This window comes from Rhinolophus sinicus, linkage group LG12 (assembly GCF_036562045.2).
Source record: "Rhinolophus sinicus isolate RSC01 linkage group LG12, ASM3656204v1, whole genome shotgun sequence".
NCBI lineage: Eukaryota > Metazoa > Chordata > Mammalia > Chiroptera > Rhinolophidae > Rhinolophus > Rhinolophus sinicus.
Window position 1 is genome coordinate 63,816,895 of NC_133761.1, and position 22,044 is coordinate 63,838,938.

At 36.5% G+C, this 22,044-nt stretch overlaps 1 protein-coding gene across 1 annotated transcript in view; it reads left to right on the plus strand.

The window, feature by feature from the left end:
• The window catches only part of CDC73 (cell division cycle 73), an 87,977-nt gene extending 66,258 nt beyond the window's left edge, over positions 1 to 21,719 (plus strand). Inside the window, exons 12-17 of the mRNA XM_019746080.2 lie at positions 790 to 825; positions 1,136 to 1,223; positions 8,256 to 8,417; positions 10,950 to 11,050; positions 16,491 to 16,632; positions 17,509 to 21,719. Coding sequence (XP_019601639.1) covers positions 790 to 825; positions 1,136 to 1,223; positions 8,256 to 8,417; positions 10,950 to 11,050; positions 16,491 to 16,632; positions 17,509 to 17,545 — 566 coding nt within the window. The 3' untranslated portion in view covers positions 17,546 to 21,719. The remainder of the gene's footprint in view (positions 1 to 789; positions 826 to 1,135; positions 1,224 to 8,255; positions 8,418 to 10,949; positions 11,051 to 16,490; positions 16,633 to 17,508) is intronic.
• Positions 21,720 to 22,044: the final 325 nt, after the last annotated feature.

The window sequence follows — 22,044 nt, forward strand, 5'->3', positions numbered from 1 at the left end:
TCCTAAAATATATTAATTTTGAACTCGGCTGGTATTACCATTATGCCAACAAATATTTCTGTGCATTATAAAGTCTGTTGTATACAAATAATGAAAGCATGACTATCTGTGTTTTTTATAACATATGTTTACAATTATTAATAATATATATGGGCAATTCCAGATAATACAGACCTTCACATGACTCATGGCCTGTACTGTTCTCTTCTTCTTCTAATAAAAAAAGAAAAGCCATTTTAAAAAGAGAGAGAAAAAAGAAGTAATAAATATTTTAGGTGTTGGCTCCCAATAATGCCTTTCATTTCCCTCCACAGTGGTTAAGCACAGGCCCCCTCCTAGTCCTCCCCCCAGTGTTGTACGTACGCTCTTGTAATACTCTGTTGTTGCACTTACTGCTGTGGTGGTCAGTTAATTAAGAAGTTGTTTATTTGCTTCCTTGGGTAGACCTTAACATCCATGGACAGAGACACTCAGCACCCACTAATGTAGTATATCCACTTTCCTTGTTCAGTGGAAAAATAACTACAAAAGAATATAGTAGATAGTTCCTTGGTAAGTAAGGACTGATGCAACTACAGGTTGTTGAATAATGCTAAATCCTTTTAGTGTTTTTATGAAGCAGAGAAATAACTTATTATTTGAGAAGATTGCAATACATTTTAAAATTTTATAGCTAGTCGTATGTAAATACAGATAATTTTTAGACCTTGTTTGCTTTTTAAGTTTGAAAATAAGAATGTGATTTTTATAATACTAAAAGGTTTGAGTTTTTTTTCCCTTCTCTTGCAGTTTCTCAAGCAAGACCTCCCCCAAATCAGAAGAAAGGTGAGGTTGTGCATATGCTTCTAAATGTACTTTAAAAAGTAGTTGTGACTAATCTAGATTCCCAGACCAGGGCGGGTACTATGCTTGTGCGTTACATCAAACATGTGTGCGTGTTACCTATTCTGATAACGTGAGTGCCTGGGCCCTACTGATGATTAAGCATTTTGAATATCACTGCTGACTTAAAATAGTTTTTGGCTCACAGAGTTATAATTACAAATTTACAAACTTTTAACTTTTAATTGGGAGAGTAACTATAATTCCTTTTGGTAATAACAGATTTGCTACCTTTAAAATTTTGTCTGTGCAGGATCTCGAACACCCATTATCATCATTCCTGCAGCTACCACCTCGTTAATAACCATGCTTAATGCCAAGGACCTTCTACAGGACCTGAAGTGAGTCATTTGATAATCTGCTCTTTTCAGAGCACAGAGAGAGGTGTGACAGTTATGATCTGTACTCCTTATCTAGCGAAACAAAATTTGTGTTTCTGTGCTATAGGCTTTATAGATAGTCTGAAATATAATGTTCAAAGTAGAGTGTATTTTTAATGTCTGGGTTTTTAGGGAAAATTACACAGACTTTTGGCTAAAGTCATAATGAAAAGGATACTATTGTATTCATTTTTAATATGAATTGTTTTGTTGATTTTTTTTCCCCCCGAAGAGTTTGAGGAGGTCCCAAAACAACCTGAGGTTCTCTCCCTCTTTCACCCTCAGAATGGAGGAAGTGATGTGACCTTCTGGCTGTTAGATAAGAAGTTCCCTCGGGGGAGGAGGGTAGAACCATGGTTTTCTTAACCTATACATTAAAAAAAAATTAGTTAAAGTGGAAACGAACCCTATAATCTATGTTAAATTTTCCAGATGCTTAACTTTCTGAGCTTTAAAAATTGAGGTAGAATTGACATAACATTGTATGCATTTGAGGTGTACAGTGTAATGATCGGAAATCGTTGTAATGACGCGGAATCAAAATGATCGCAGAGTAAGACCAGTGAACGTCCACCACCACATACGGATTTCTTCTTGTGAATAGAGCTTGAAAGATCCGCTCTCCTAGCGACTTTCAAATATGCAGTATCCTGTTATTGACCATGGTGTACATGATTACATCCTGATGACTGTGACTTACTTATTTTATAACTGGATAGTTATACATTTTCATTTTATAACTGGAATTTTGTACCTGAAACTTTGAATGTCTCTTTCCTAATTTCCTGTTTAAAATGAGTATAGTTGCAGTTGTACTCAATTTATTCTAATGAATGTGCATCAGGGCAATGGGCACAAAATAAATCTCTCCCCTACCCAACCAGCGTTAGAGTTAGACTTAAAATTTAAGTAGTTTACATATTTTCCAATAGCATTTTTATTTATATTATATTAATATGATAAATTAATAAAGCTTGTTAGGTATATTTAATCTATCTTAGTAGTAACTCAGTTTGCTAAATGTATGTTAATCTGTTAAGACACCAGCAAATTTTTAATTCACATTTCTTGATTGAGTTATAGCTGAGGAGAAATTTTAAAAAGTATATTTAATAAAATATTTGCCCATTTGGCTATAAAAAGTTTGTTTTGGTTTGGAATACACCCTACATTAGAAGTGAGTTTTAATTTTTACGTTGTAAATCATGCTGTTTTATCTGTTATGAGAAGTACAGATGGACTTAGTCATAACACCCAGTTAGGGAGATTGCTGTGTCTACTGAGCCATAACTAAAAAGCACAGTGCTAAGTAGATAAATACACCACAAGTCCAGCCTTCTAGGAACGCCCAGGATAGTGGTGATAGTGTATTAGGAGGAACTAATAGCAGTTGATGAGAAGTAGAATGTGTTCCAGCATTTAGTGTAAAACCCAGTCTTCCCAGTTTTAATGTGCATTGTTCAAAGTATGGCGAGAACATCATTTCCTTTGACACGCCATAAACTGAAATCCCATCTAGAAGGTTGGTTCAAAATCAAATTAGACCTCCACTGTAATATATTAGCCAATACAAACTTTACCTACATTTCTGACAGATTTTGTGGTATTAGTGAGAACATACAGAACCACAGTGACTTTTTTTTGTAATCTAAAGAAATACTTGAAATTCATTATTTTCTAGAATTTGAGATCTGAAAGGAATATAGAACGCCTTTAGCTTGATCCATTGTTACACTCAGTGAAAATGCTGGGAGATAACCTTACAGGCGACTCTGGAATTTCGTTAGTTGCAGGTCAGGATCTTCCAGTGACCAGTTCACTTGTTTTAACCTTGGGACAGTGGAGATTCTTAAACATTCAGGTTAAGAAATGAGGTTTTTTTCTGGACCTGATCGTTATGGGATAACTCAAGAACAAAAACTCTTCATTCACTGTTAGAATAACATTTTATAATTTGAATTGTCTGACAGTAAAAATTCTTGTTAAATATGTTTAGTGGTAACTAGGAAATTACATTCACTCAATATCATAATTAGTATCTAAAAGAAGAATGTGAGTGAATGATCTACCTTCTTAGTAAAATAACAGTGACAATTCTTGAAGAAGGAATAAAACAACCCCAAAACCCTCACCTCCAAAAAGGAATTCATACTGCTTCTAAATAGCTTATGACTAATTAAAAATGAGAAGCAAAGTAAGTTGTAATCCTTGCTGATTTTAGGTTTTACCAAATGTAGAACTGAATTTTAAAAAGTACCTATGACTTAAATAGCTGTATAAAAATTTATGTAACCTGGTACATACAAGTTTATCCGTGTTTTATTCTTCTTATTTTTTTTAGTACCTTTGAATGACATTTTCAAAAAAGCTCTTTCCATTAACAGTATGGAGAGAAGAAATGTTTGTCTTATGGTTTTAGTTTTTATTAGGCTTTTGTAATGAAGTTTAGTGTTGTGGTAGTGTTGTGGATTACTGGCTCAGTTCCTCAGTTGACCTACAGTTGGGGGTGAAAAGGAATGGAATCATTTGGCCCACTTTCTGAGATGGATTTGATGCTCCTACAGCTGAGACTGTCAGACCCACACACAAATGGTTTTTATTAACTTTTTAAAAATGCTGTGCTTTTGCTTGAGTATTTATGTATCTCCTTTTCATCTTCTAATCGATATACATAAGTAGATTTTTTTATCATTTATAATCTGTGAAATACGACATGCATGTAGGTTTTGGTTTTGGTTTTGTGATGGCTCGGTCTGTGTCTTGCAGTCCAGCAAACTTTACAACTAAATTGTGAATTCCTCAAGGCAAAGGACTTGTTATTCTACCGTTATTTGTCTTTCCATTGTTTGCCAAGTAATAGGTATTAAGTCAATGTTTAGGAAGGAGAGGGGAACACATTGAGAAAATTGGAGAGTGGTACTCGTGTGTACCTGAAATTCAGAATTTGTTTTTGTGTGTGTTTGTGCAAGCTGTGAATTCATTTAGTGCATTTATCTCTAATTTTCAATTCCTTTTTTGCTCTATGGTAGTCATATCTGTACCTGTGATTGGTTGTCATGAAGTGTCATTGTACTTGGTAGTGGGTTTTTTGCACTTACTGTATGTGGATCAGCTGAGATTTGTGGCCTTTTGTTGCTCTTGGGTTTTTATGATCTGTGAATTTGATATTTTCGGTTCTCATTTTTATTTTAAGTAATTGACAACTATGTGTTTCATAAATATGTCTGAATGGTTGCAGAAAATTCACAGTAAGTTTTTGAAATGTTAAAAAAGAAATCCTGTCTTTAATTTTTTATTCCATTGGAACCTTTGCAGTGCTCATCCGAATGTATTACAAATCTGAAATATTGTTTTATAACAGAAGACAGCAAATGTGCAAAGAAATCACAAAGTACCACATTCTTAGGACCCACCATGCCTCATTTTTCTTCTAAGTTGCAAACACTCCCTTCATTGTTTTTAACACCTCATTGCAGCTGACACATCCCCTACAGTTTGAGTCAGCTGGAGGCCTTGCTGTGTAATTAATGCATCATTGAAACCTCCTCCTCACAATGAGAGCACGGGCTGGGGCCCATATGCCTGGTAGCATGGAGTTGACTTGGTTTCACGTGAAACGGGGGATTCTTCCATTTTCTAGCCCTTCAGTAAGAGAATGAAACAGAACAAAATAAACCCCACCGTAACCTTTAACATCCTGAAAAACAAAATTGAGGTTACATTATGGCAGTATTAAAAAACGCATTTTGCATTCATGAACATGATCTGGAGAGATGTTTTAGTGGGACTGTAAGTTTATTGAAAATAAACTGATTGGATGGCACTTGTGAGTCTGGCCATGATGGTGGTAGCCTCCATGGGCAGCGTTGCAAAGAGGGCCCCTTGCTTCAGTCACGCGTTCAGAGCACAAGCGTGTAAGGACGCTGCGCAGGGCCTGGGGAAGCCGCGGGCAGAGCAGTTCCCGGGGTTCTCAGTGGTGCTGTGGCTCGTTCATGCTCCCAGCGCACTGCAGCCATTCAGCCACCTGGGAAACAATACAGGAGCTGCTTAGTATTTTCTCATTGCACTGAAGGTATTAGTGCACATCCAGATACTATTTTTTTTATTTCAATTTTTTTTACATTTATATTTTGAACGTGGGAAACATCCATAAACGTGTTCAGTTTTCAAAATAACAAAATTAAAAGTCCAGAACATATCTCCCTCTATCATTTCATTTGTATTTGATTCTTTGACAGTACTAGTAAAAGTATTTCAGTAGAACTACACGTGTTGAAACAGTAATGACTTCAGTTGTGCCCCCCACCCCCCTTCACACTATGGAGTATAAAGTGGAATACAGACATTTGCAAATATTGGGTGAGTCAGTGGACATCAAAATACTTATCCAAATCACATACCACCCACCGTATCAGTTGTGCAGTTCTGGTTGTACTTGTGAGAATACTTTTAAGTGATAAAAACCAACTGAAACTACCTTTATAAAAAATAATTTATTGTCTCAATATGACCTAAAAGTTCTGGCTTTCGACACAGCTGGACCCAGTGCTAAAATGATGGAATCAGGGGCTGCTGTGTCTGTCTCCGTAATCATCGAGAAAGACGATGACCAGAACGTCCAGGTTAGCAATCACTGCACGAAGATAGTACCTGTTTCCCAGTAATTCCAGCAGAAACCCCAGGATTACGTCTCTGGCCTGTCTTGGATAACATGTTGATCCTGAACCAGTCACGGTGGTCAGGGTTGTTAATTCTTGCTTCAAGTCTCAGTGAGGTCCAGTTTACAGTTCTGAGATTTGATTTTCCTTGCACTGGCCATGGTGTTGGTTAGGATTGGGGCTGAGGGGCAGGGAAGAGGGTGGGCAGTGAGTTTATTCCTAGTTTGCCATTACTTTGAACTTATTTCTGGAGAGTTCTTATTTCTGGAGAGCTTTATGAAAGAAGGAACTCCTGTTAGATTCCCTACCTGGAGCAGAATTGTGGCTTTGTTTCCTATTCCAATAGCCTTGTGAAATATTGTAAAAACCAAAGGCTAAGTTTAATTAGTTTGCCAGTGCCCTCCATGGGTAGAAGTCTGCACTGTTATTCTGACTTCTTTGGGTTCCCAACTCCACTTAGTCCTTGGCCCAAGAATCTTTCCTTCTTACTAGCTAGCTCAGAGATGCCTTTATGATGCTCTTTAAACCTTGTCCTACTTTGGAAAACTTCCCAACAATTTCTTACACAGTTAAACATACCCTGTGATCCAACAGTTCCACGCATAGGTGTTTATATAAGAAATGAAAGCATATGTCACAGAAAATGTTACACAAGAATGTTTATAGTAGCTTTATTTGTAATAACCCCAATTTTGGAACTACCCAGGTGTCCACCACAGGAGAATGCATAAACAGATGTGGCATATTCATACACTAGAATTCTACTCAGCAGTCAAGAAGAATGAACCACTATATGCCCACATGGATGACCGCTGCAAATGTTCACCTGGGTGAAAGAAGCCAGGCACCTAAAAGAGTGCATCTGTACGATCCCAGATGTGTGCATTCCTAGAACAGGCAAAGCTAGTCTTGAGTGAGGGATTGCAGAATAGCGGCTGCCTATGGGGGGAGGGAGGATGGGGATTTACTGAAAAGTTCCCTAGGTGTGTTTCTGGTTAGATGGCAGATGTTTTGTTTTGGTTGGAGTGCTGCTTACACTGAGTATACATTCCCGAAAAGGCATCCTTCTGAACGTCACTGTGTGTACATTTTGTGGCAGCAGCCTTGCGTATGCAGACTCACACTGACAGGAAGCAATGGGGCATATGTGTGGTATTTGGGAGGCATGTGCGTGGATTCCCCCTTGGAGAAATGACCTCACACCCATCTTTTCTTGTAGATGACTTTGTAAACGAATCCATAGGGAGGAAAGTGATTATCTGGGAGAACTTTTTAAATGATACGACAGTCTTTCCTATTAGATGTGATATGGATGTGAAAGCATTCAGCTCAAAAGTGAAGTTCAGTCTTATCACAATCACCATATCCTAACAACTTTCATGACTACAGAGCTAATATCACTATATCATGAATCCAACACGTGGTATTAAACATTTTCAAAGGATTCTACCAAGTGCAGTCTCTCATGCATCCCCTCCCCCTTTTATCTCTCCTAAATTTTAGAAGCAGAACGCTACTCAACACAGTAATTGCATTGCCCCCATTTAATTAGAGGGCCCAGACTATAGCTAATAAAATAACTAATAGACTGTATTAGGGGTATGTATATTTAAAAAAAAAAAGGCTTTTAAAATACTTTGTGAACACTAACAAATCTAGATCTGGTTAACAGCTCTGCAGATTGCTGAATTATTTTTGAGAATATCTGTTGATGGTACAGTAGAGAATTCAGCCACATAGATATGGCAGTTGACTGAATTATTAGCAGTATTTACTGAATCAGACAGTTGGCATACACCAATTGAATTTCCTTACGTTAGAAATTGCAAAGCAACCCTGAAATTTGATGGCGTTTTTCTAATTTTGCTGAGGCATAAAATGTGAACAGAGGTGTGTTGTGAAGTTCCTGGGTAGGCTGAGTCCCCTGTCCAGGAAGAAGCCTCGCCAGCCACGCCTTTCTTTCAAGTTGCCTTTCAGTTTATAATAAAACTTCCCTCTAAGAGCATTTGAGAAGTCAAGGATTACTGTGGTCTTTTATGTGACCTTGGAGAATGCTAAGGGCTAGACGAACAAATATAAATAGTGTGTGTCTGTGTGAGACATGCACACACATACTTACGGCCCAAGTGAGCGTGTGTTCTGTTCTGTGGACATGCAAGGGAAGACCCATAATCTTGAAGCATTATGACCTGTACATGCAAAACAGGTTTATTTTAAAAATGAATGTTTTTAAAAACTCGCAGTATTTTAAAAAAATAATTTCAAAATATAATGTATTTTACTGTTTGCATCACATTGAATCGTTTGACGTTTTCTCATCTCTGTTTTTTCAAAGATTTGTCCCATCAGATGAAAAGAAGAAACAAGGCTGCCAACGAGAAAATGAAACTCTAATACAGAGAAGAAAAGACCAGATGCAACCAGGGGGCACTGCAATTAGTGTCACAGTTCCATATAGAGTAGTAGACCAGCCCCTTAAACTTATGCCTCAAGACTGGTAAGATAATCTATAATTTTTGGTATAATGAACACATCATATTTTATCATGAGTTATAAATAGAACCTATCTTTGAAACCTGTGTTACTATCTAATTTGGTCATCAATAATACAGACTAGTAATACATAAATTTATATTTTGAATAGTTAAACTTTATTTTACTTATAAGAAGAAGCACTAACTTCTCGAAGCCTTAGTAAAAATTTTTTTCATTTGTTCTGGATCAGCTTTTAGAGGAAAACTTTCAAATAGACTAATGTTTTGAGGGTTTATAGTTTATTTAACATTTTGATTTGGACAATTCAAATTTTCTGGTAAACAGTGAATGCATTGTTACTTTTATTGTAAGGGAATAATTTAATAAAAACATAATCACCATGTTTTAGGGCTGTTATTACATTAAAATGTCCTTTAATAAAATATTAAGCTTTTTGTAATGTAAAATACTTATATATATAAAATTCATATACATGAATTACCTTAAATTGTTTCATTGATGTAAGCTGGAATAAAAACACAGTCTGAGCGCATCTCTGTGATACAGGGAATGCCACACATTGACGCATGAGATGGCATTTCCCTTTGCAGCACTCACTAGTCTTCAGACATTAGGAAGTCAAGCCGTTGATGATACTGGTATGTTAATTCACTAAAGAATAAAGGATTCTTGTATTATAATTCTCCCCTGATACCTAACCAAGATACATTGAGTAATACATGAAATGAATAAGATGAGAATTTCAGATGTCAGGTTTAAAACTTGTAGGAAGGAGGAGTGTTGTACCATTTGTATTATATATGTTTGGAGCTATTGGCAGAAAATGATAATGCAGATGGGATGTACAAGTGCCATCACTGGACACAAAACATGGCTTGTGCATATTCACTACGTCCCTAGCCATTGGTGTCATAACCTAGGGATATTTTCCCTTTCTTTCTTCTTTTCTTCTGTGTTAATTGTCCTTTCATCAATTCACCGGGAGTCATATTTATATTTTGCTGCTCCCCAGCTAACACATTGAGACCTGGAAGGATCCAGGTGACCTCTCTCCAGCAAATTCCCTTTTCTTGGCAGCTAGGCACCTTGAGCTTTTAATATGATACAAGTTACATCATACAATTAAGAAGCCATTTAATAGTGTGCTTCATTCCCAAGGGCGGTTTTGGCGGGATGAGGCATATACCCCTTGAAAGGAAGAAATCTTCTATTTAAGATTTAATTTTAGCCTTAGAACAGGTTTTTAAACAGATTAAGAATTTTAAGCTGTGGTTTGTCATGGTAACCGATTATTGCTGTAGGTCTTTTTTACTTGAGTAGAAGGCAACCCAGGTTTAATGTTGTTGGATAGATAGAGTCTTCTTCATCTAATGTACTGGTTGTCCGTGGACTCCCGGGCATTGCTAGGACCCTGTCAGGGAGTTGGACGGTCAGAACTACTTCCATGGTTTTGAGTGGAGTGGCTGTTCTCATGGTTTATCAGCTCCCACACGGGACAGTAGCACCACCAGTGTACAAGATCAGTCACTTATTTCCCTTTCTGTCCGCCGCCCCTTTCTCGCTCCTCGCAGTCCTCTCCCTCCCTCCCTCTTTTCTCTAGCATGCCCATGCACTTCTGGTTCCTCATCTGTAAAATGGGGATAATGATAGAACTCGCCTCCCTGGATTCTTTCAAAGATTAAATGTGTGCACATAAGTCACGCTGTAAGGTGCTTAGCCCAGCTTGGGCACATCGTAAATGCTGGAGTCCATCTCACTGACGTTAACTGTTGTTGATGTTGGGTTTTGTTCCCGCCTTTTTACTTGTAGACTGTTTATGGCGGTTGTACTTACTGCGATTTCTCAATTTAATTAAATATTTTGTAAACCAGTGAAATGTGAGGGCCTAGAAAGAGATTTGTTCTTTTTAGGAAAACAAAATTAAATGGTTGGAAAAAGAAGCTGCTTTAAGCAGTACTTATAGCATGTAGGGTGAGTGAAAAATTGAAAACTTAAACAGTTGAAAAACTTTTAAAAGTCTAGATGGTTTCTGTATTCAAATTACTTTCCAAATAATCAGAACTCAAAACAAGGCCTTAGAGCTTCATAAAATGGTTGGTGAATTACTATAATTTATAATGTTTTTAATTAAGGTAAAATATTTAGGATGTGTTTGAATTTTGAAACCAACTTTTTCAATTAATAGATCAACTACCATTCCCTATTGCATTGGAGAAGTGGGCCCTCACTGTAGTTAATAAAAGGGCAGAGATAAGAGGCTAAAAAAAAGATCACATGGAAGGATTGCACTTGTGCTTAAAAAGACTCAGGCACAAAATACAGCCACATGGGGAGTGTAGCAAGCGTTGTAATCTGATGGAAACGTCGTGATGACAAGTTACGGTGATGTGCTTGGTTTGCCTCCTAGAACTGTTGACAGGAGACTATATTGCAAGACTAATTACGAGACTTTTCTTCAGGATTTACAATAACCGAAACTCATGTTTGTGTATTTTCTCTCTCCACTCTCCCCCTGCCCCTTTTCTGTTTGTAGGGACCGGGTTGTAGCAGTGTTTGTGCAAGGTCCCGCGTGGCAGTTCAAAGGTTGGCCATGGCTTTTGCCTGATGGGTCACCAGTTGACATATTTGCTAAAAGTAAGATTTTCTTTATTACTTCCTACTGCTTGCCTAATATGGAGGTACTCTTACTTTATTTAAGAGAAAGCGTCATCTATGTCTCTGCATCTATGATGTGTATATCAGAGGATTCCTATTAACATACACAGACGGTGCCCACAAAAATGTATACACATTTAAGAAAGGAAAAAACGGGGGCTGGTCTGGTGGCTCAGGTGGTTGGAGCGCTGTGCTGGATTCCCACATGGGCCAGTGAGCTGCGCCCTCTACAGCTAAGATTGTGAACAACGGCTGTCCCTGGAGCTGGGCTGCTGTGAGTGGCCGGCAGCCAGTGAGAGCTGCCGTGAGCGGCCGCCCGGTGACCGGCGACTGACTGCCTCAGCTGGGGGAGTGCAAGGCTCCTAATACCAGCATGGGCCAGGGAGCTGTGTCCTACACAACTAGACTGAGAAACAACAGCTTGAACCGGAGTGGGGGGGTGGGGGAGGCTGAAGAAGTGGGGGGAGGAAAAAAACTATATTAAAATTACGCTGATGGTAACCACTTTGAGCACCTCTTGTAATTGCGGAAGCCAAACGTGACATGTATTTATCTTCTGTTATCAGTACGTATTGAGTATTACAATTTTAATAGTTTTTTCCTCTCTTAAGATGTGTATACATTTTTTTGGCACTCTCTGTATAATGTTATTTTTAAGCACCTGTGAAATATTTTTAAGCCTTTTTTGTGACCGTTAATGTTTTCTGTGAACTTAATATCTAACAGTGAATTATTGCCTATCCCAGAACATTAATAATTATTTTTTAGTTTGCTTTAAAATCGGTTGTATTGTTGCCTGCCCATACATTTTTATTAGAATTGTTGTCGGGGTTGACTTTTATGAACAGTGATGTGTAGCTGTGACTTGAAGTGCTCGTGTCGCTTTTGCCAGCTCTTCCCTTTGTCTGGAGTGGTTGTAGCCTGACCGGCTTCTTCTCATTCAGGCCTCAGCTCAGGTCTTCCCTGTAGAGAATCCTTCTCTCCCGGCCTGGAAATAGGCATTCCCTCCTCTCAGTTCCTCTCTACGCGGTTGTATTTCTGTGATAGCACTGACTGTTCTTGATCTTTTCTTAGTTTGTATTGTGGTCGTCTCGCTCTGCAAGTTCCGTGATAGGAGGAGGTTTACCTGCATTCTTCGCTCTTGTCTCCTCAGCACAGAAGAGTGTGTGGCATTTGGTAGATAACCCGTTAAAGGAGTAGATTTCATGTGGTTATAGCCTTTCGCCACCATATATTGGTCAACAAAAAGCAGAGGAATTTAACCTGCTTTTTTGGCTGGTAGGGGTAGTTCAATTATTATTTAATTCGAGTACCCTGTTAAGTTAGTAACATTAGTGGAACCACTTTATAAAAAGCATTCTCATGAAACAAATATGTTTATTACAAATGACAACTTTAGTTATTATAAATGTAGATTGTGCTACTGTGAAATCCAGCTGATTTTTAGAAACTTCCGTTTTTGTTAGTGGTACCACTATTCTTCCAGTCTGGAAACTGCCGCTTAAAACATGTAATCTTTCTTGTCCTACCTTCATTCATTTTTTAAAAAGTTTTCATAATGCTAATATTATGTTATTTCTGAAACTTGAGTGATGCACAGAGTTGATAAGTAGAAAGTTAAAGATGCAGAGAGAAGGGGAATTTTTATGAAAACAGTCACCGAACACGAATGTTGTATTCCACCTGCTTGCTCGCTTTGTTGGTAGTGTTATAATAAAAAATGATCAGAATGTCTTGAAGATGTAAATGCTGTCTAAATTGAATTAATTATAAACAATGTTTTAATTGTTATTTTGTTCAGATTGTTAAGTCTTCTGAAATTTCAATAAGAACTTAGAGGCTTTAAAAAAAAAGTTATTAGTAATGATTTTCTTCCATGGATTATTTTCTTTCTCTTCAGCCTTCCTTCTTTCTTGATTCCTTTGGGTCAGCATTTACTTATTTATTTTATTTTTTGTTTTTTGTTTTTCCCCCACCGCCCCTCTGTTAGCATTTAAGATGAAAGTACTCTTCCCCTTCCATCTTAAAACAGATAAAACAAACCCTTTCTCTTGACCTCACTCTGCCTCCTGGCGCCTTCTCCTTTTCCTTTACAGATAAGCTTTTGAAAGAATTGTCTCTGCTCACTCCCTCCTAATTCTCAATCCACTGTAGTCGGACTGTCTTCTTTCCACTAAACTATTCCCACCAAGCTCACCAGTGACCCAAATACAGGATATTTTTGACCTCTTTATCAGATTTTGACTCTTTTGACCCATTTCCTCCTTTTAAAAATGTTCTTCTCTGTGGTGTGTTATGCTTTCTCAGACTTCCTTGCTACTTTTCCTCTGGCTTTCAGCTACATTTTTGTGTTCCCGTTTCTCTTCTCCTTTAATTAGAAATACCCTCTGAAGAAGATCTGATAGCCTTCAGTTACCATCTATGCCCTCTTGTTTGAAAAGTCACGTCTCTGGCGCATGTCATGCTTCCCAAGTAAGGCCTCTGATGTCCCCATTGGTGCATCACACTCACCCTCTTCCCCGTGAAATTGATGGTCTTATATTCTCCCTTATCCCCAAACTGTTTCTTTTCCTCAGTTAGTTTTTTTGTAGTCATTTACCTAAGACAGAAGTTCAGGACTATATTATCTCTTGGCTTTTAATTGGTCTCCTTGCTGACTTCACTCTTGCCTCTTCTAGCTTCCCAACCTTTCCCCCATAACACACTCTGAAAACAGTAGTATCTGTGTAGCATACGGGGAGAAGACGGAGGGCGTTGGGAGCGTCTCTGTGGGCCTTGGTAAAAAATTATCTTTTCTTTATATTGCATAATAAAATACAAAACTTTAGAGAAGATATTAAATATTGAGTTGTATAAAATTGCCAAATAAAGTATTTTCAAAATTATGAGAAATTTGAGCTTATGACTAGGTATAGCTTTTATAAAATATTATTTTTTATGCTTGAGATGGCTCCACACATCGGTGATCAAGATTTTTAAATGATGATTTCTTCAAAGTTTTGCTAGTTATCATTGAGAAAATTTCATTCAACAATATCCTTACATTATGTTGTTCCTTTATCATTTGACATGCCATTATTGTATCTACTAAATATTATTCAAGAGCACCGTTTTAATTTTTTTACTTCTTTGTTCCCACAAAAAAATGTTGACAAGATTTATGCAGTTTGCGGAAAATGAACAGTTCTGAGCTGTGTGAAGTATTTTGCTTTCGTATTCATTGTGCCACCAGCTCACTGGCTTCTTATAAATGAACTTTGCTTCTTTTACGTTTTGCTGAGGCTTAAAACCTCGAAGCTTTTTCTGAATAAGAATGGTGTTTTAGGGTGATGTCGTGGTTTGCTTGTCACCATCGCTCCATGTTAAATGATGAAATGTTTTATATGATGAGAGAAACCTTATGTTTCTTCATTTGTGAGTTAAACTTTTTGGATTCTGATATTCCCTTTTTAATTTAAAACGTTCTCTATTGTGTTGGAAAAATACTGTATAAACTAAATTTACTGAAATTGTTAAGGGGAACTGCATGCCTTTGTGGCTTTAGATAAATCATTTTTTAAAATATAACTAATAATGTATTTTTAAAAATGATTTAAAGCAGTCATACTGAGAAAATTAGAAGTGTGAAATGTAAGCAGAATAGGAGGTGTTGAAATGTTGATGTATTTAATTTTAAGAGTTTAAAAAATTAAAAAATATTTTCTCAAATATTTTGAAAATGGGTCTTCTCTCAAACTATAACATTAAGCCCTTTTAATAAATTGGCTTAAATTCATTAAATTTAATTCATTTCAAAATGAGTAATGTGTCTGATGAGGGGACCTGTACTTTAAAAAGGAAATCATTTAGAAATAATGTTTATGAGTATTTTGTTTTGTTTTGTTTTGTTTTTTTGGTGGGCACAATTGATTCATTTTGGATTTCCATCATGAATTAGACCTTGATTTATTTTTAACATCAAACATAAGCCAGCCGGCAATAGTGGAACAAGGTAACTTGTTCATAAGGTGGCTATCAAAAAATGAACAGAATTAATCATTTCTTCTTTGAAAACCTTAATACTTGATGATAATGGTGACAGTAGCTGTCATAGTTTGTATCTTAGGGAAAAAAGTGAAAAATGGGCAGAAAAGCCACACACCTTACACGTGCACATATAAAACAAAAGTTCCACGGAAGGTGAACTGATTGCAAATACAATAGTAAGCCAGCTGGGTGGTCAGGGAGAGCGGAGGACTGAAAGGCCCACCTCCTCACTGTTTGCAGCACACACAGGACTTGGGGAAGTTTTGCCCTGGAGTCTTGTATTTGCCCAGCACCTAGAGTTACCATGTAGTTGTGCTTTACATTTTCTGGTGGCTTATTGTCCCACTTGGAATGAAATTCAGGTGTTTTTTTGCCATAGCCATAAGGTTCTACGTGTGGGACATCGCCCACAAAAGAAGTTAGGCTTGTTGGGAGGGCACTCCCAGCTCGCTTCCATCCCAGCCTCTGTACCAGCTATTCCCTCTGCCTGAGACCTTTCTCCTAGAGCTTTGCTGGACTCACTTTTTATAGCGTTTAGTTATCTACGTCTACGAACTTCTTGAGAGAAGTGCCAATTTTTTCTTTTTCCTATTCATCATTTCTTTCCAAGTCCCATTAGTTCTCACTCCCTAATTATCTCTTGAATGATTTTCTTGCCATACAGATATCTTCTCCCCAGTTGATCAAATCTGTCTCCTCCTCTAGATTCCTAAATTCTGTCAGTTGTCTCTGCTGAACACATTGAAGTGATTCTCCATGTCTCTCAGATAAAAGTCCAGACTTCCTCATATGGCCTAGAAGCCAGTGTTGCTCAGACGTCTGTGGTCTTCCCTCTTATGCAGCCCCTCCATTACTTTGCACAATGTAGTTCCATTTAATTTCGTTAGTTCCTACACTAAACCGTTTTCTCTTTGAGTGTACTCTTCTGACTAACTGGGTCACTTTTGTTCTGTGTTAGCCTAATTCTTACTCCACTTTTAGGTCTTAGATTAGACATCACTGCCTATGCAAGCCTTTTTGGAATTCCATGGTCTGGGTAAGGAACCTTTATCATATTGTATTTGAATAGTCTTTTCCTTATTATTCTTTTTCACCAGACCATGTGCATTTTATCCTACCTTATTCCTCAGGTCAGTCCCCAGTAGCTGGCTTATATAAACCCTCCATAAATGTTTGTTAAATTAAATGTTTTTGAGGATGCCGCAGTTTCTAGCATCTATTTCAAAGATCACTTTGGTTATCATATAGCTTTAGTTGGTGGAAGAAAAAAAATTAAAAAAAAATTTTAGCTAATGTCTGTATTGGGTATTTTTTTTTTAGAAAAATTTTTTAAAATTTTGACTGCAGTTTGAATAAAAAATATTATCTCTCCCCCCCCCCCATCCCCATGTAGTTAAAGCCTTCCATCTCAAATATGATGAAGTTCGTCTAGATCCAAACGTTCAGAAATGGGATGTGACAGTGTTAGAACTCAGCTATCACAAACGCCACCTGGATAGACCGGTTTTCTTACGGTTCTGGGAGACGCTGGACAGGTAATGCTGGTGCTCAGACGCATGCACTTCTGCTTTTTTCAGTTAGGTTTAAGTTCCCCAAACTGGTGAACCATATCCCCCAGTTCCCTTTTTTGAACATTTTCTAATTTGATGCTGATTTACAGTCTATAATTTACCAACTATCTGTGTTCTGTTGATTTTAGAAACAGATGGAGAAAGGGTTTCTTGATAGGAAACACCCTAAATTCTGAGTCAGAAGGCGTGCATTTCAGTTCTGACTCTGACCTGCTGTCAAGGCCTGTGCGAGCTCCCAGAACGTGGTGTTCTCCCCACCGGCGGGCTTGGACCCAGGGAGTCCGGTGTTTTCGGTCAGCACAGAAAGCTCTCTGACTCTGGATTTGAGTTGCGGGTAGCTGATGAAAGAAACTGAGTTTTGGAATTTATTTTAATTCCTAATATAGAGTTCTTGCAATCCTTAAAACACAGCAGTTTTGTAATTGGAAACATTCAGAGCAGTACATGATCGCAGTAAATCCCACCGAATCTGGTCTTCTCATGAGGCGCCCTCTAAAATGTGTAACTTCCTTGGTCTAAGTCCCTTACTGAACGTTACGGGTTTCCTCAAAGTCAGAGGTGATTATGACCGGTGATTCTAATTGATAACGTATTAAAGAGAAACATTTATTATTCTAGCGAGAAGCTCTTAGATTATAGAATTTAGTAAGTGGAATGTTTCTTCTAGTTTACTTTAGACGATGTTATGCTCCCAAAGGTTACAGTAGTAGGTTTCCAGTTTTTTAGAAAACAAAACATTGTTTCACTGTTGATTTTAAGTTAAAAAAAGTCCACTTATTTTTACATGTAGTATCTAAAATTTGTACAATCATTATAACCTATTATAATACTATTTTTCAGGTACATGGTAAAACATAAATCCCACTTGAGATTCTGAGTTACTTGGTTTCCCCTTCTTCTGGAAATCTGGATTAAGAAGCGTGGATATGCCTTGATCTAAAGACTGAGAGTCAAGCTTTATGAATTTATCAAAAACTTACAAATGAAGAAGGTCACAGATCGATCAAAAGACCTCATTTGATGCTTTATGCTTCAAAGGGATGATGCCTGTCATTCATATAAGCAAACTTTTTGGCTTACAACTATTTTTTTAATACTTGCCTTCTAGTCTGTAATGGAAATTGTATATTTTGATAGAAGTTTTTTCTCCATTGGTTAAACTAGCATTACTTAAAATTTGTTTCTTTAGAAAATAAATACAGGTTATAAATGTGTGTATATTTAGAGGTCATAAGGCTCTCTAAGCCATCTTGCTTCTGATTTTTCATTGCTCTATAATTCCTTTATTGAAAATACTGTGTTATGAATGGTATTAAATTTTTGGTTTCTGGAACTTGAAAAACCAAGCAAAGGGATGTGACTATTTTGAATGAATCAAAATGTCAATCTGTGTGTATTAATATACTATATCTATACTTTTTATTTAAAAAGGAATAATGAAAAATCAAGAACAATTCTTCAGCTTTGGTTGAATCGTTCAGCCTTTTCAAGACTTCTTTACTTATATTGAATACATTTAATGAATGTACATTCTTCTCACTGACTTTGGTGATTTTAAAACTTAGAATGATATATTTCTATCTGTGATATCTTTCCACTTGAAAAATCTCAAAACTCAGATTAAAAAACGAATAGGGTATATATAGTACTTTTTATGTTGGGAGCTCGAGTATGGTGTGTGGGAAGGAAATGTACTGGTCCTCCTGCAGGGTAACTTGAGCTTCCTTACCTTTTGTCCTAAGTCCACCTTTCATTCTTAGCTCACAGGTATGGATTTGGAGTCTTCTGCTTCTAGGCATGTTGATGGGAGTCCTTACCTTCCATTATCTCTTGGGTATTGCTAAACTCTCCCAGGCACCAAAGAACACATTTGCTTAATTCTCTGAACAGAAACAAGATAAAAACACTGGTATTTTTATGTGCATATTCAATATCGTATGAAATATAAAACCTATATTTTAACTTAGTAAAATATTTTACTACTTCTCTACTTTAGACAAAGTGTTGCATACGAGGTACAATGAATGAGCATTTTCCTTGAGTCCTAATTTCACCTTTTATTACCTAAAAGCAACTTGGAACCTTCACTGCCCTAAAGAGTTTTTGCCATTAGGATTGTTGCTGATCATTCACCTTGTATCATTCCCCATTTTTACCCTGCAGTGATTTCTCTTAGGTTAACGTTTTTTTTTTTTTTTTGGTAAACATTTAGCTTCTATGTTAACATTTCCCAGCCTCATTTTGAAATTTAATGCTATCATAAAAATGAGAAGCACTTACTATTTATTTTTAAACAAAAAGTCCATATTAGTGGGGAATAAACAAAAGTATTTATTCATATGGAATTCACTAGGTTTTTCAGAAGATAGTCAGCATTTAAAGTTATTAGATTTTAGGATATTTATAAGGTTTGAACAAATTCTGACCCCCCTTTCTTCTCTGTATGCTCTCTTGAAAATAAAAGAAAACTCAAATTATGTTCACATTAGAATATCTCAGCATATAAATCAGTTTTTAAAATAAATTATGTATTGTGTAAACTTTCTCCGTGATGAAATAGTTAAGAACTAGAATCTGTAATATTTTAATGTGAGATTACTTGTTAAGACTACTACAAGTGGACACGAACTACCTTTCTATAAAGATTTTTAGTATTTATACTTATGTCATGTATGAAACTTACTTGATACAAAGTGTGGTTAAAATTGGGAACATTTACTTTAAACAGGGTTTATTTTTCTATCTTGAATTTGCCTTATATATTTTCAAAGGCTTCTTGAAATGCTGTAAGGAACATTAGGAAAAGTACAAATATGCTGTGCCATGTATTTTCAGATCCAATCCTTTGTATGTATTCTCTCTCTTTTTTTTTTTACGGCAGTTCAGTCCCTTAGGTCCATGCAAATAATTTTATAGCCATTAATTAAAGAAAAGATTTTCAGGCACTCACTATTCATTCTCTCATGACTCCAAGTCCTCCAGTAGCACCTGTCACAGTGCCTTGCACGTAGTAGGCATTCAGTAAATATTTATATACATGAATGACTGAATGAATGATCTATTTTCAATGTTAACTGATTTATTACAGAGTACTTTGACTACATGGTCTTGGATTTTGAAAATTCAGAGTTAAAGGAAATTAATAGGCATATGCAGATATTTTAATGGAAATGAAGTGCACATTGATAAACTTGTCTTACCCCTAAGTTACCATTAACGGGAGACCCCCTTGTCTTGTCCCACCAGTAAAAAAAACTCCATCTTTTTATTCATAGGACACTTCTGAGTCAGGTAACAGTGAGAAGCTTGTCAGTCAGTAGCTCTCAACCGTGACTGCACGTTAGAATCATTTGGGACTTTATAAAAATACCATTGCCTGAATCCTGATTCTGATTTAATTTGTCTGGGACGAGACCTGGTCATCAGTATTCTTTGAAAGTTCTTCAGATAATTTTATGTTCAGAAAGGATTGAGAATGACTGGTTTAATTTGTTATTGAAGGCAATACCAGTATTAAATGTGTCCCCCCCTTTTTTCTTGTGGCCACCCTTTGCACTAGACCACCCCTTTATTGGTGGTATCGGTCTATAGTTCCACGTGACAAATTTCAAGTTTTATTTATTTAATATAGGACTATTTTGCTGTTTAATATTTAAACAATGTTTAATATATTTCATTATAAAGTAGTAATACAGTTTATGATTTGTTTCCCATGTGTCCATATCCTTTACTGACTTTTTTTTAACCGCAGCATGACAACAGTCCATACAGAAATAACTAATTCATGAGGAAAATTTCACAATTTTTAAGGTAGAAGGAAGTATTAATTTCTTATCTGCCATGCAGAATTAGACAGTTTGCTTATGAAAGGAAAGAAGCATACTTTTTAATTGGTCTACACAGAAAAGTAACAGTAAATTATTCATTTAAATAAAATTCATTAATAAACAATGAAGGAAATATTTTTCCTAAATAAAAATTTTTGTGACTCCTAACAAAATTAAAGCGATGACATTGTTCTTTTTTGGAGGATGGGGTGGGGGTATTTAGTTGCTGTATTTCTTACTATATACTACAACGATTCCATTTTATCAGTGTCAACAATAGAAACTGATAGGACAGAGTATGTGGCCAGAAATAATGCCAGCTTTGCCAGATTCCTGTTATCCATGTCTTCCTTGTTGAGCTACTTAGTTTATAAAATTCTTTGTGACCAACGGTAAAATTCAACAATTACAAAAGCTGCTTAAAATGAAAGAATAAAAAATTTAATTACATTAGCCTTAATATTACTTGAAAGAATTTTTATTCACTCGGAATTGATATTCAACTGGTCTCTAACCATAGTATATTAACTTTAAAAATAAAAAGGGAGAAATGACCAAATTTGACTTCAGAATTGGATTAGAAGTTTTGAAATGCCATGTCACATATGTCCTGACCACATTTGGATGTACGTTGACCCCAGATGGTATCTATATTAATATGTTGGGATAATAACTAAGGAAAAATTGAAAATGTATAATAGATGTATAAAGAATTATACTTAGTAAATGCATAATAGGTAATACTTTCAGGTTATTGATCTGTTTGGGGTTATATGTATTATTTTAGGTAGTGTTTACAAGAGTATCTTGGGAGTTATGAATGTGTGCCATTTAAGTGAATAAAGCTAATGAAATAAACTAATTTTATTACCTAAATTTAAAAAGTGGGGATTCTATGTCAAATTTAAGAAAATGATCTGTCTGAGAATTTTCTTTTTCATTGAATTACATTTTTATCCGTTTAAAATTTACTAAAAGCTATTTAACCTCCAAGTTTGATTATAGTGCTTAATACGGAATGCAGTTCCTGTACATGGTGCGAGCACTATAAGTGATTGTTTAGCCACCAATTTGTACTGTTTCTCAAGAGAAGTGATTCTCAAATGGAGCTTAAATTTGGGCTGTGTGACCTGATAAAATGTTCTATTCATTCTGATTCCGTTTCAGTGGACTTTTACATTTCAGGTTTAATTGTAAATAAATAAAACATTCTGTAGCACATTATATTAAGAGTCTTGGACAATTCCCACCCCTACCTGTACCCTTGCCCCTCAAACCTCCCAAGCAAAACAATGACTTTCAGCCCAGAACACAAACTATTGTGGGGTAGGATATGGATGATGAAAGTCTTTACATAAAGTGACTCCTAAGATTTTTCAAGCATAGTAGTTCTCTGTTTTGGAAATACAGTTGACCCTTGAACAGAGTGGAGATTACGGGAAAATCCGTGGTGGTGAAAGCAAAAGTACTTTTCCGCTGGGGGTTGGTTGCATCTGCGCATGCGGAACCCCGGGGAGACGAAGGGCTGTGACTGAAGAAAATCCACTTG